The sequence below is a fragment of the Macaca fascicularis genome, chromosome 15, assembly GCF_037993035.2.
Source record: "Macaca fascicularis isolate 582-1 chromosome 15, T2T-MFA8v1.1".
Taxonomy (NCBI): domain Eukaryota; kingdom Metazoa; phylum Chordata; class Mammalia; order Primates; family Cercopithecidae; genus Macaca; species Macaca fascicularis.
In genome coordinates, this window is record NC_088389.1 from 127072477 (window position 1) to 127085939 (window position 13463).

At 40.1% G+C, this 13463-nt stretch overlaps 1 protein-coding gene across 17 annotated transcripts in view; it reads right to left on the minus strand.

Annotated features, from left to right (window-relative positions):
• Window positions 1-13463, minus strand: part of ERCC6L2 (ERCC excision repair 6 like 2) — a 136515-nt gene that overhangs the window by 38446 nt on the left and 84606 nt on the right. For all 17 annotated transcript variants that reach the window (XM_065530871.2, XM_074017990.1, XM_045372872.3 and 14 more), the window contains 3 exons: window positions 12238-12390; window positions 4102-4182; window positions 1678-2827 (listed from right to left, as the gene is read on the minus strand). In XM_065530871.2, coding sequence (XP_065386943.1) covers window positions 1678-2827; window positions 4102-4182; window positions 12238-12390 — 1384 coding nt within the window. The remainder of the gene's footprint in view (window positions 1-1677; window positions 2828-4101; window positions 4183-12237; window positions 12391-13463) is intronic.

The following is a 13463-nucleotide window of genomic DNA, read 5'->3' on the forward strand; positions in this document are numbered from 1 at the left end:
TATATATATATATATATAAAGAGATATATATACAATCTGGCCACTGAAAAGGCCCAGAAATAATAACCAAGTCCACAGTAGCAATGATCATTACTAGCACCATACTGTGGTCTGGAAACACACTTTCTCTCTAACAGAAAACCAAGACTTCTTGGAATAATGACTGATTGTAGGTCTGGGACAGAAAATGGATGAGATGATCCTGGAACATCTTGTTAAGACTAGACAACAAAGAGGCTTCCAAAATGACTAGCAGCATGCCAAAAGGCTTCAGGAACCAAAATATTCATTTCAGAGTCTCCCTTCTATCCACAGATAGGACAATGGAGCCTTAATAATATTATTAATTGCAATGAATTGAGACCCATTAAATGTGTTTGAATCAATTACTAAGAAAAGAATGGGTCATTCTTATGGCATATAGACATATTTAGTTTTTACTATACTATAAACTGGTAAATAAAGCAAGCAATTAGCATTTTTCCTGTCTCTCATATATGGATGGGCCACTGGGTAAGCAATAGTAGATGAGGGGAAGTAGTGAAGTACTTCTTTACAAAAGCATTCTAAATAATTAAACGAAAATGAAAGGAGATAAACAGAAAATATTTTGCTACTCTGAATGAATGAATAAATAAGTATAGGTATTAAGCATCAATGGCTGCTAGGATCATAAAGAGAGAATAAACATTTTGTGCCTACCATAGTCTTGTTAAACACTAACTTTTATCTTGCCAAACGAACTGAACCTGAGTCTGATCCAGTCTCAGGAACCAACTGCTCTTTTGCAGGCAATATAGAAGACAGAAGAACATGTTTAACTGCATGGAGAGGATGCAATTAGCGAAATACAAACTGAGGGAAACTCTGTAAGACATGGTCCAGGTACTTCCATAGTTACATTGTAAGGCAATGAAAGGGATGAGGATTCCTGTGGATTAAAAAAGACTGCCTAACATTTTAAAAAAATGTATGAGACTGGACCATAATACCTAGTGATATGGTTTGGCTGTGTCTCCACTCAAATCTCATCTTGAATTGTAGCTCCCACAATCCCCATGTGTCATGGGAGGGACCTGGTGGGAGGTAACTGAATCATGGGGACAGGTCTTTCCCATGCTGTTCTCGCGACAGTAAGTCTCATGAGATCTGATGGTTTTATAAAGAGGAGTTCCCCTGTACAAGCTCTCTCTCTCTCTTTTCCTGCCACCAACCATGTTAAGACATGACTTGCTCCTCCTTGTCTTCCGCCATGATTGTGAGGCCTCCCTAGCCATGTGGAACTATGAATCCATTAAACCCCCTTTTCTTCTCAGTCTCAAGTATGTCTTTATCAGCAGTGTGAAAACAGATTAATTCACCTAGAGATGCACATTTGGTGATAAAACCATATAAATGTAAATAAGTAATTATTATAGAAGCTAGAATAATTGGTATTTATGGGGGCAGAGGAGTTATGATTTAGAGGGGCACATGGAGGGGGTCCTGGGGTAGATGGCAACATTATCTTGACCTACATGTGGTCTCCCATTTATCCTGCTACCCAACCCTTCCTTATTTGTGCCTCAATGCAGCATCTTGATTTCAGGGCTATTTTACAAGTTAATTCAAAGTATCTCACAGACTACTTGATAAAACAAATATACTTTTTAAAGTTTTCAGAATGTCTTTAGTTACCTAAAAATTTATCCATTGATTCATATGACTGCTCTTGATTGACAGCTTTCTCATTTGAACATTTCATTGGTTTTCTTGGCATGACAGTGCTACTTTTCTTATTATGGCTAGGCAATTTTGAAGAAAAACTGGTTCTGTCTTTTACAGTTCTTGTTCTATGGCTCTGTTTAGAGAAACTGAAGTGGCTGACAGATAAACTCTCATCTGAGGATGAATAATCATCAATAAACTGAGAGTTATGATCCTCATTTGTTGCATATACTTGGTTTGTTTTGTTCACTGTTTTGGGAGAATTGTGAAGTTCTTTTTTGGTTTCCTTTATTCTCTTAAACCTCAATGAACTCTTCCTTACTCTTGACTTGGAAGAAATTTCAATGTCATCAGATTCATCACTGATATCGCTGGTGCCTTTTCTTTTCACAATACATTTCAGGGTTGTGTTCTCAGGACTTAACTTTTCTGAAATTATTCCATTTCTTTGGTCATCAGTCTTTCGACCATTATCATTATTCCTTGTTTTTACAGAGTGTTCTGTTTCAGAATCCTCAGAACCCTCCAAGGGTGGCTTAAACCTTATACTATTGTCGGGGAATCTCTCAGTTGTATGTTGTGTAGGACAGATGACATCACTATCTTCTGATTCTGTGTCATTCTGTAAAATGCAATGTTTATCTGTATTTTTAAATTTTTTCTCATCAGACTTAGAAGAAATACTCTGTTCTAAAGTCTTCTCACTTTTATAAAAAATATGCTTTTCTTTTGGATTTAGGATGTTACCTAATTTCTGATATTTTGAAGTACAAAGAGAGTCCTGATTTTTCTCACAACCAGCATCTTTGGCTTCTGTTGAAAGGCATGTGGGCTGCTCATCAGAACTTTCATCATCAGAGGCAGTATTTCCATCACTGTCCTCAACTGCTTTACATTTTGTTTCAAACAATTTTGAGAAACCACACTGGAGTAAGGTAAGCTGTCCTGGAGAGCTGGAAGCTTTATTTGAATCGGGTGCTCTGTTTTTGGCAGTCTTTACTCCTGCGGCTCCCACTGGCTCTTCATCACTGAAGTCGCTGCAGGGATCACACACTTCCTTTGCCAGTGGCTCTGCAGCTTGTTCTGGACCTCTGCATTCCTGACAGTCAGGCTCTCCAGGCTACAGAAGAAACAATGACAAAAACATCAGAAAACCTCAAGATATAATATGGAATCAAGTGAAAAGGAATCAACTTTGGGCAGGTAATTTAGGTACAAGTGTATCACTTAGTGTTTTCTAAAAGTACAACATTTAATAAACATTTAGTAAAGGGTTTAATATCATAGTCTAGTAGTCTTTTCTCTTTCCATGTTGAATATTGTTCCAAAATAAAACAGTTTAAACTCGAATACCATATCATCAAAGTATTTTGAAAAAAAACACAAAGTGGAGTGTTTGGCTTCTAAGATGCAAGGACACGTAATTCTGGCCTCGAAAGTGAAAAGCATACAACTTACTGCTTAAGAATTACTGGAGTTTACTGTCATCTAGCAGATACTTCTAATCATGCTTTAAGAATAAGACAGATTACAGGAGTTAACAAGGTAAAGAATTCACGACTGGAAAATTGTTCTAATTGATTAAAAAGGCCAATAGGCTCTTGATCACCAGAAATAAAGAATTTTGAAGTAAAATTTGCTACAAATTTAAATTCAATATGTAACTTTTTCACATTAGTCAGAGTTAAATATACCCTAGTTTTCTAAAACTGAGCCTCTAATAGTAAAATATTGCGGGAAAGTATTATCTGCTAATACTTTTGCCAATATTTGATATTCATATATTTCTTTAAATTTATAAAAATTTCATCCCCAATTTAAAGTCATTGGACTGGTATAAACTGACAGTTAAGACTCTAAAAACAAACAAGAAAAAACCAGAAACAATAACAAAAAACCTTCCACACATGCTTTTTACCTTTAAGATGGCCTTAGGATGAAATAAAGATTTGGTGGTACATGAGATGGCAAACTACTAAAAAGATCACAAAATTAAGGAATCAAATAAAATATCTGCTTTCAGTTAGAGAATAACTTTAATATTTGGCTTCAATAATTTTAATACACATTGGTGGTGATTTTTCCATTTAACTTACCATTTAGTCAAAAATTATTTATTTGGGATGGGTTTAGTTATCTAGATGGTACTGGATTTACAGTTTGGGGTAGTTAAAATTCAGTTTAGCTGTAAATGGCTGAATTGCTCCTGAATTTGTTATATGAATGTTAAATCAGCCGTAATTATTAATTTTACCCATAGTCCTCTGACTTTGTGTCCTTGACTCTTAATTTTTTTTTTACAGGCTATAAAATGAAGGAAAAAGGAAAAGAAACAAAATTGTCACAGTGCATGTTTTCTAGGTGTTGTAGGCTACAAGCTGAAACATTACATACCATTTCCAGTTTGTGTGCTGGAGGTCCCTCTTTCAACCACGTTGTGGCTGTCATGATCCCTGCTTCCACTTGGCCTTCTCTCTATAATGTCAGTAAGAAAGAATGCAGATAGCCATGCAACACAGGGGGTAGCCACAACCAGATAAGCAATAGCAAGGCATGCTGTTCTTGAAGTTAAGAAAGAAACATTGCATGCAGCTTGCTTTAGCATTCTTAAAGTTATTTTTCAACTTGCTAATTAAGAAACTCATATATAAACATTTATAAAACATTTAAAAAATACTCTTAATTCTTGTCTTAAAGTTTACTTTTACAGACACAGAAAACTAACACTTTCCAGCCAACTTCATTAAAAGTACTAGTGGGGAGAGGGAGAGTGAAGAAATGTTATATATTTACCCAGTATGATATCCGTAACAACCATTCCCATATAATAATTATGGTAAGGACATGTTAACATTTCAAACACCACAATGTTGAATATTGGGAACTTGATATTCTAGCCTATATTGTTACTATATTTATTGTTCATATTCATTTGAAAATATCCCTTAGGTATAGGAGGCATCAAAACAAAAAGGTCCATCCTACTATGAAATGAAAAACAATATTCCAGTTATATAACAGGCTTGCTACATCTTTGGGAAAGTATTTGGACTTTAAAGCTTCTGGTGTATCATTTAGCAGAAGTTCTAATGGCCTAGATTCTAGAATATTAAATTCTCCTCAAAAGGAAATCAATTCACTTTTTAAGGCTGTATGTGTTGCTAGAGCAAGAAGAAATAATACTATCATCACTACAGTTACAAATGCCCAACTGAAGAATACACAGACATACTAATGGCATGGTTCCAGCCACTTGGTATCCAGGGCAATGAGTGAGACTCTCCCCTATGGAACTCTAGGGAATGACAAATGGTTTCTGAATTGCTGCAAGTCCTTTACTCTCCATGCCTGGAGGCTATTACAGCAATGGGATGGGAAGCCTCACTCCCAGGCTACCATTTATCTCTGTAACAGAAGCTAAATGGCTACAACAGGTGAAAGTGGCAGTACTAGAAATCTTAAAGCTGCTGAAACTCCCTTATTATAGATAAATGGCCGTTCCAGTCTTAAGCTGCTCAGGCCAAACACCTTGGAGCCATCCTTAACTTCTCTCTTTTTCTCATACCTTGTATCTGACCCATCAGCGAATCCTGTCAATGCCAGCTGGATAATATATACACCATCAAGCCACTTCTCACGCCACCCGCCACCATCACCCTGGCTCAAGCCAACATCATCTCTCAGCTGGATTACTGTAGTATCCTCCTAACTGGCTTCTTGCTTATGTCCTTGTACTTCTATAGTCTAGTTTTCAATAGTAAGTCAAGCTAATATAAATCAGACTATGTCATCTTTCTGTTCAGAACCCTCTAACTGCTTTTTGTCTCATTCAAGTAAAAGTCAAAGTTCCTGCATGGTCTGGCTCTCTGTCATCTCTCTGGCTCCATCTCTTGCTCTCTTGCTTACCTCACTCTAACCAGTCTGGCCTCCCTGACATTGTGAGATCACATGGGGCATGTTCCTCCTTCAGGACCTCTGCATTTGTTTCCCCTGTCTAAAACACACCTTCCTGCCTCACCTCTTTGAATACTCAAATGCAGCCCTCAGAGCGAGGACTTCCTTGGCTACCCCATCTAAAACTGCAATGCCCCTTCCCTGACAGTCTCCATTTCCCTTCCCCGTTCTATTTTCTATCCTTAGAATCTACCTATCATAATACATTCTGTATTTTACTTATTTATTCTGTTTCTCATTTGTCTTCCCATATAGAATGTAGACTTCTGGTAGACAGCATCATTTTGTCTATTTTGTTCTTTTATGTATGTACCAGCTCTATGAACAGTACCTGACATTTCGCAGATGCTCAACAAATATTTGTAAAATGAACTCTCAATGTCTATCTTTGAAGAGAAACCATAATATAGATAATGGAAAGTCAATGCAAAACAGAATGAAACTGCCCAGAAATCATAAGATTGTAAGTGTAAAGATTCAAATTTTTACTTCTTAAAACATTTTAAAACAGATTTTATACAACCTTTAAAAATTAAAAATGTCTCACATGAAGTGAAATACTTCTTTTACTTTATGATATGTGCTCCCATTATATGGGGCTAATAATAATATTTAGAAGCACCTTTGGACCAAAGCAGCATGAATCTAACCAACCCTGAATAAGTTTACATTCTAAATGATGACAAATGAGTAATTTTAATTCAAAATTTAACTTAATAATCAAGTGCCAATGATATGCCTAGCCAGACAAATGTAGGACATGGATGGCCTTGTCACCCCTTATTAATATCAATTAGAAAATAGGTTAATATCCTTAGTATTCTGGTATATTAAATAACTTAAAGATATTTTTAAAAAAGAAAATGTAAGACATGGATGGTCCTGTCATCAATAAACACTTCTGAAGGTGAAACAAGACATTCTTAGAATAACCAGTGAACAAGAGACTTTTTTTTTGAGTCGGAGTCTTGCGCTGTTACCCAGGTTGGAGTGCAGCGGCACAATGAACAAGAGAACTTTTTCTACTTAATAACCTGTCATCCTGATACGTCTCACATAACACTTGTTTAACAAAGAAATAGGTGGTTATTCTGATAAACACAGATAACTATGTCATAATATATGACCGAAAACAGGATAAATAATGTAATGCTAATACTATAATGACTTTAACGTGAATATAAGCATGTCAAGTAGTACTCTGAGATGGAGGTAGCAGCTGGGTTTGGGAGCTGGAGGGCAAACAAAGTTATTGACATGAAAAGAGAAACTGGAAAGAACAAATTCATAAAAGAAACAGCGTATTTAAAAAGCAAGGGGAAAAGAACCCAAAAAGCAGGACTCAAATGGGTCACTGAATTCAGAATCAAATGTAATTACTATAAAATAGAAACTCAGCAGTCTACATCAGAAGTTGTACAATAGCAATAATATTTATAGGATTCAAATAATATATACTTTCCTCCCCCCGGCCATCCATGGTGTGCTGCTGAACTTGTTCAGCGTGCGATTCCTGACATTACGTGGTTATTATGTAAACGTTCTCTTCCATCCGGAGAAGATGGTTCAAGTTCCTCAAGGACAAGAACCAACTGCTCCTTGAACTGTCTTTATGGTACTTACTGAATAAATTAAGTACATTAAGATTTTACTACAAAGTCATGGAAATCAAGAGAAATAGCCTGAAGTTCTCTAAGACTCAGTTTCCTCATCTATCCCATGAGGAGGCTGAAAAAGATAATATTCCAGGATTTTATGACACCTATAGGAATATCAATTAGAAAATAGTTAATACCTTTAGTATTCTGCTATATAAAAGAACTTAAAAGAGTTTTTTAAAAAAGGATATAAAATATTTGTTTGAAGAATAAGAAACATCTGTATGTTGAGGATGAACACAACAGGGAGAGTTTAAAATACTGGTGTGGAATTTTTATTGGGAACAGAAAACAAAAAATCTCCGTGAGACATGAGAGGACATCTCAGGGAGTATTTGGTAACTTTCAATCAAAACACGTTGTGTATTTTTGTTTATGTAGGAAAACCTCTTTTCTTAGTTCCTGACTTCAGCAGCTGTTTCCAAACAATAAGCTTCCCTCTGCCTCTCTTAAAACGGCCTTGGAGTTCACACTGCCCTGTATATCCGTTCACGTGTGTGCGTTCTGTGTAACTGTGCACGGGAAAACCTTAAAACGGCCTTGGAGTTCACACCGCCCTGTGTATCCGTTCACGTGTGTGCGTTCTGTGTAATTGTGCACGGGAAAACCTTAGTTTAGAGGTATATTCCCTCTGCCTATCTTAAAACGGCCTTGGAGTTCACACCGTCCTGTGTATCCGTTCACGTGTGTGCGTTCTGTGTAACTGTGCACGGGAAAACCTTAAAACGGCCTTGGAGTTCACACCGCCCTGTGTATCCGTTCACGTGTGTGCGTTCTGTGTAACTGTGCACGGGAAAACCTTGGTTTAGAGGTATATTCCCTCTGCCTATCTTAAAACGGCCTTGGAGTTCACACCGTCCTGTGTATCCATTCACGTGTGTGCGTTCTGTGTAACTGTGCACGGGAAAACCTTGGTTTAGAGGTATATCCTCTCTGCCTCTCTTAAAACGGCCTTGGAGTTCACACCGCCCTGTGTATCCGTTCACGTGTGTGCATTCTGTGTAACTGTGCACGGGAAAACCTTAGTTTAGAGGTATATTCTCTCTGCCTATCTTAAAACGGCCTTGGAGTTCACACCGCCCTGTGTATCCGTTCACGTGTGTGCATTCTGTGTAACTGTGCACGGGAAAACCTTAGTTTAGAGGTATATTCTCTCTGCCTATCTTAAAACGGCCTTGGAGTTCACACCGCCCTGTGTATCCGTTCACGTGTGTGCATTCTGTGTAACTGTGCACGGGAAAACCTTAGTTTAGAGGTATATTCTCTCTGCCTCTCTTAAAACGGCCTTGGAGTTCACACCGCCCTGTGTATCCGTTCACGTGTGTGCGTTCTGTGTAACTGTGCACGGGAAAACCTTAGTTTAGAGGTATATTCCCTCTGCCTATCTTAAAACGGCCTTGGAGTTCACACCGTCCTGTGTATCCGTTCACGTGTGTGCGTTCTGTGTAACTGTGCACGGGAAAACCTTGGTTTAGAGGTATATTCCCTCTGCCTATCTTAAAACGGCCTTGGAGTTCACACCGTCCTGTGTATCCGTTCACGTGTGTGCGTTCTGTGTAACTGTGCACGGGAAAACCTTAGTTTAGAGGTATATTCCCTCTGCCTATCTTAAAACGGCCTTGGAGTTCACACCGCCCTGTGTATCCGTTCACGTGTGTGCGTTCTGTGTAATTGTGCACGGGAAAACCTTAGTTTAGAGGTATATTCCCTCTGCCTATCTTAAAACGGCCTTGGAGTTCACACCGCCCTGTGTACCCGTTCACGTGTGTGCGTTCTGTGTAATTGTGCACGGGAAAACCTTGAAACGGCCTTGGAGTTCACACCGCCCTGTGTACTCGTTCACGTGTGTGCGTTCTGTGTAACTGTGCACGGGAAAACCTTAAAACGGCCTTGGAGTTCACACCGCCCTGTGTATCCGTTCACGTGTGTGCGTTCTGTGTAACTGTGCACGGGAAAACCTTAGTTTAGAGGTATATTCCCTCTGCCTATCTTAAAACGGCCTTGGAGTTCACACCGCCCTGTGTATCCGTTCACGTGTGTGCGTTCTGTGTAATTGTGCACGGGAAAACCTTAGTTTAGAGGTATATTCCCTCTGCCTATCTTAAAACGGCCTTGGAGTTCACACTGCCCTGTGTATCCGTTCACGTGTGTGCATTCTGTGTAACTGTGCACGGGAAAACCTTAGTTTAGAGGTATATTCCCTCTGCCTATCTTAAAACGGCCTTGGAGTTCACACCGCCCTGTGTATCCGTTCAGGTGTGTGCGTTCTGTGCAACTGTGCACGGGAAAACCTTAAAACGGCCTTGGAGTTCACACCGCCCTGTGTATCCGTTCACGTGTGTGCGTTCTGTGTAATTGTGCACGGGAAAACCTTAGTTTAGAGGTATATTCCCTCTGCCTATCTTAAAACGGCCTTGGAGTTCACACCGTCCTGTGTATCCGTTCACGTGTGTGCGTTCTGTGTAACTGTGCACGGGAAAACCTTAAAACGGCCTTGGAGTTCACACCGCCCTGTGTATCCGTTCACGTGTGTGCGTTCTGTGTAACTGTGCACGGGAAAACCTTGGTTTAGAGGTATATTCCCTCTGCCTATCTTAAAACGGCCTTGGAGTTCACACCGTCCTGTGTATCCATTCACGTGTGTGCGTTCTGTGTAACTGTGCACGGGAAAACCTTGGTTTAGAGGTATATCCTCTCTGCCTCTCTTAAAACGGCCTTGGAGTTCACACCGCCCTGTGTATCCGTTCACGTGTGTGCATTCTGTGTAACTGTGCACGGGAAAACCTTAGTTTAGAGGTATATTCTCTCTGCCTATCTTAAAACGGCCTTGGAGTTCACACCGCCCTGTGTATCCGTTCACGTGTGTGCATTCTGTGTAACTGTGCACGGGAAAACCTTAGTTTAGAGGTATATTCTCTCTGCCTATCTTAAAACGGCCTTGGAGTTCACACCGCCCTGTGTATCCGTTCACGTGTGTGCATTCTGTGTAACTGTGCACGGGAAAACCTTAGTTTAGAGGTATATTCTCTCTGCCTCTCTTAAAACGGCCTTGGAGTTCACACCGCCCTGTGTATCCGTTCACGTGTGTGCGTTCTGTGTAACTGTGCACGGGAAAACCTTAGTTTAGAGGTATATTCCCTCTGCCTATCTTAAAACGGCCTTGGAGTTCACACCGTCCTGTGTATCCGTTCACGTGTGTGCGTTCTGTGTAACTGTGCACGGGAAAACCTTGGTTTAGAGGTATATTCCCTCTGCCTATCTTAAAACGGCCTTGGAGTTCACACCGTCCTGTGTATCCGTTCACGTGTGTGCGTTCTGTGTAACTGTGCACGGGAAAACCTTAGTTTAGAGGTATATTCCCTCTGCCTATCTTAAAACGGCCTTGGAGTTCACACCGCCCTGTGTATCCGTTCACGTGTGTGCGTTCTGTGTAATTGTGCACGGGAAAACCTTAGTTTAGAGGTATATTCCCTCTGCCTATCTTAAAACGGCCTTGGAGTTCACACCGCCCTGTGTACCCGTTCACGTGTGTGCGTTCTGTGTAATTGTGCACGGGAAAACCTTGAAACGGCCTTGGAGTTCACACCGCCCTGTGTACCCGTTCACGTGTGTGCGTTCTGTGTAACTGTGCACGGGAAAACCTTAAAACGGCCTTGGAGTTCACACCGCCCTGTGTATCCGTTCACGTGTGTGCGTTCTGTGTAACTGTGCACGGGAAAACCTTAGTTTAGAGGTATATTCCCTCTGCCTATCTTAAAACGGCCTTGGAGTTCACACCGCCCTGTGTATCCGTTCACGTGTGTGCGTTCTGTGTAATTGTGCACGGGAAAACCTTAGTTTAGAGGTATATTCCCTCTGCCTATCTTAAAACGGCCTTGGAGTTCACACTGCCCTGTGTATCCGTTCACGTGTGTGCATTCTGTGTAACTGTGCACGGGAAAACCTTAGTTTAGAGGTATATTCCCTCTGCCTATCTTAAAACGGCCTTGGAGTTCACACCGCCCTGTGTATCCGTTCAGGTGTGTGCGTTCTGTGCAACTGTGCACGGGAAAACCTTAAAACGGCCTTGGAGTTCACACCGCCCTGTGTATCCGTTCACGTGTGTGCGTTCTGTGTAATTGTGCACGGGAAAACCTTAGTTTAGAGGTATATTCCCTCTGCCTATCTTAAAACGGCCTTGGAGTTCACACCGCCCTGTGTATCCGTTCACGTGTGTGCGTTCTGTGTAATTGTGCACGGGAAAACCTTAAAACGGCCTTGGAGTTCACACCGCCCTGTGTATCCGTTCACGTGTGTGCGTTCTGTGCAACTGTGCACGGGAAAACCTTAAAACGGCCTTGGAGTTCACACCGCCCTGTGTATCCGTTCACGTGTGTGCGTTCTGTGTAATTGTGCACGGGAAAACCTTAGTTTAGAGGTATATTCCCTCTGCCTATCTTAAAACGGCCTTGGAGTTCACACTGCCCTGTGTATCCGTTCACGTGTGTGCATTCTGTGTAACTGTGCACGGGAAAACCTTAGTTTAGAGGTATATTCCCTCTGCCTATCTTAAAACGGCCTTGGAGTTCACACTGCCCTGTGTATCCGTTCACGTGTGTGCATTCTGTGTAATTGTGCACGGGAAAACCTTAGTTTAGAGGTATATTCCCTCTGCCTATCTTAAAACGGCCTTGGAGTTCACACTGCCCTGTATATCCGTTCACGTGTGTGCATTCTGTGTAATTGTGCACGGGAAAACCTTAGTGTAGAGGTATAATAATTCATCTCTTATTCTCTACAAGTAAAAATTCCAAGGCATTTTTGATAAAGAAAACCAAAAGTTTCTCTGAAAAGGCAACAGCAATTGTATTTCAAATTTCCTGAGGAAGAAAAACTGTATTTAAGATATTATTGAGAAGGTTAGAGAAGATGATCACACCTCCAGAATGTCCCTTGTAAGACAAGACCCTTGGGACCTCAGTTTGAAGAGGTTATGGATCCCAAAAAGCTCTCCTTGATGCTCTTTAGATCCTTGAACTGCTTCAAAATATCGTTTGGCATTTTCACTTCCAACCACCACGCAGTGAAGTTGCTAAAACAGAAAAAACACAAGATATTTTGAAGTGTTTGCTCCAACAATATGTCAGAATTTCCTGGCATTCCCTGTATATACACAGCTTTAGTTGGAGCAGGCAGAATCTCCTGAGGGAGGAAATTTTGTTTTAATTTCCCTGGCAGATGTTGCCATTATGGTGAAATAATAATAATCTGGCCAGTATTATTGAAACAGAGATCTTGTATTTCCTATTTTATCTGTTTTCTAACAACTGAGTCAAGATTACATCTCTATAGAATATAGAACCTGACATAAATGTTTAATAATAAAAGCATACATTTGAATTCACTTTTCTCCTTTTAAAACTCTTATTATAACAGGAACTACTACAACTGGCAGAAGTAATTACTATATCACTAAAGTTAAATTACAATCTAAAGTAATGATATGATAACCACCTTGGTGTCAAACTAATTGTGGCTTGACTACATTGTCTACTAACAGCAAAAGCCCTATCACTGTTTTAAGAAACACTGCATCTTTGACATAATTTTGAATACAGAAAGAACACTGACATGGAACATTTAAAAACACCACTTCAGTATCAACATTAATATGCACTCTCTAATTGCTGGATATTTTACTAAATGTAATATAAATATATAAAATTAAAATACAATCTGATTAACCCCAGGAGTATTTTAAAATTTCTTGAAAGAAAAAAAGAATGCACAGAATGTAAAATAACTAGAGTCCATTGATGGAGAAATTAGTAAAAAAAGATGCTTAAGGGCCGGGTGCAATGGCTCAAGCCAGTAATCCCAGCACTTTGGAAGGTGGAGGTGGAGGCAGGCAGAACACTTGATTTCAGGAGTTAGAGCCCAACCTGGCCAACTTGGTGAAACCCCTTCTCTACTAAAATACAAAAACTAGCTGGGCATGGTGGTAGGCATCTGTAATCCCAGCTACTCGGGAGGCTGAAGCAGGAGAATCGCTTGAACCTGGTGGAGTCCGCAGTGACCCAAGGTGGCCATTGTACTCCAGTTTGGGTGACAAAGACTCCGTCTCAAAAAAAAAAAAAAAAGAGAAATGCTTAACTATTGAGATTA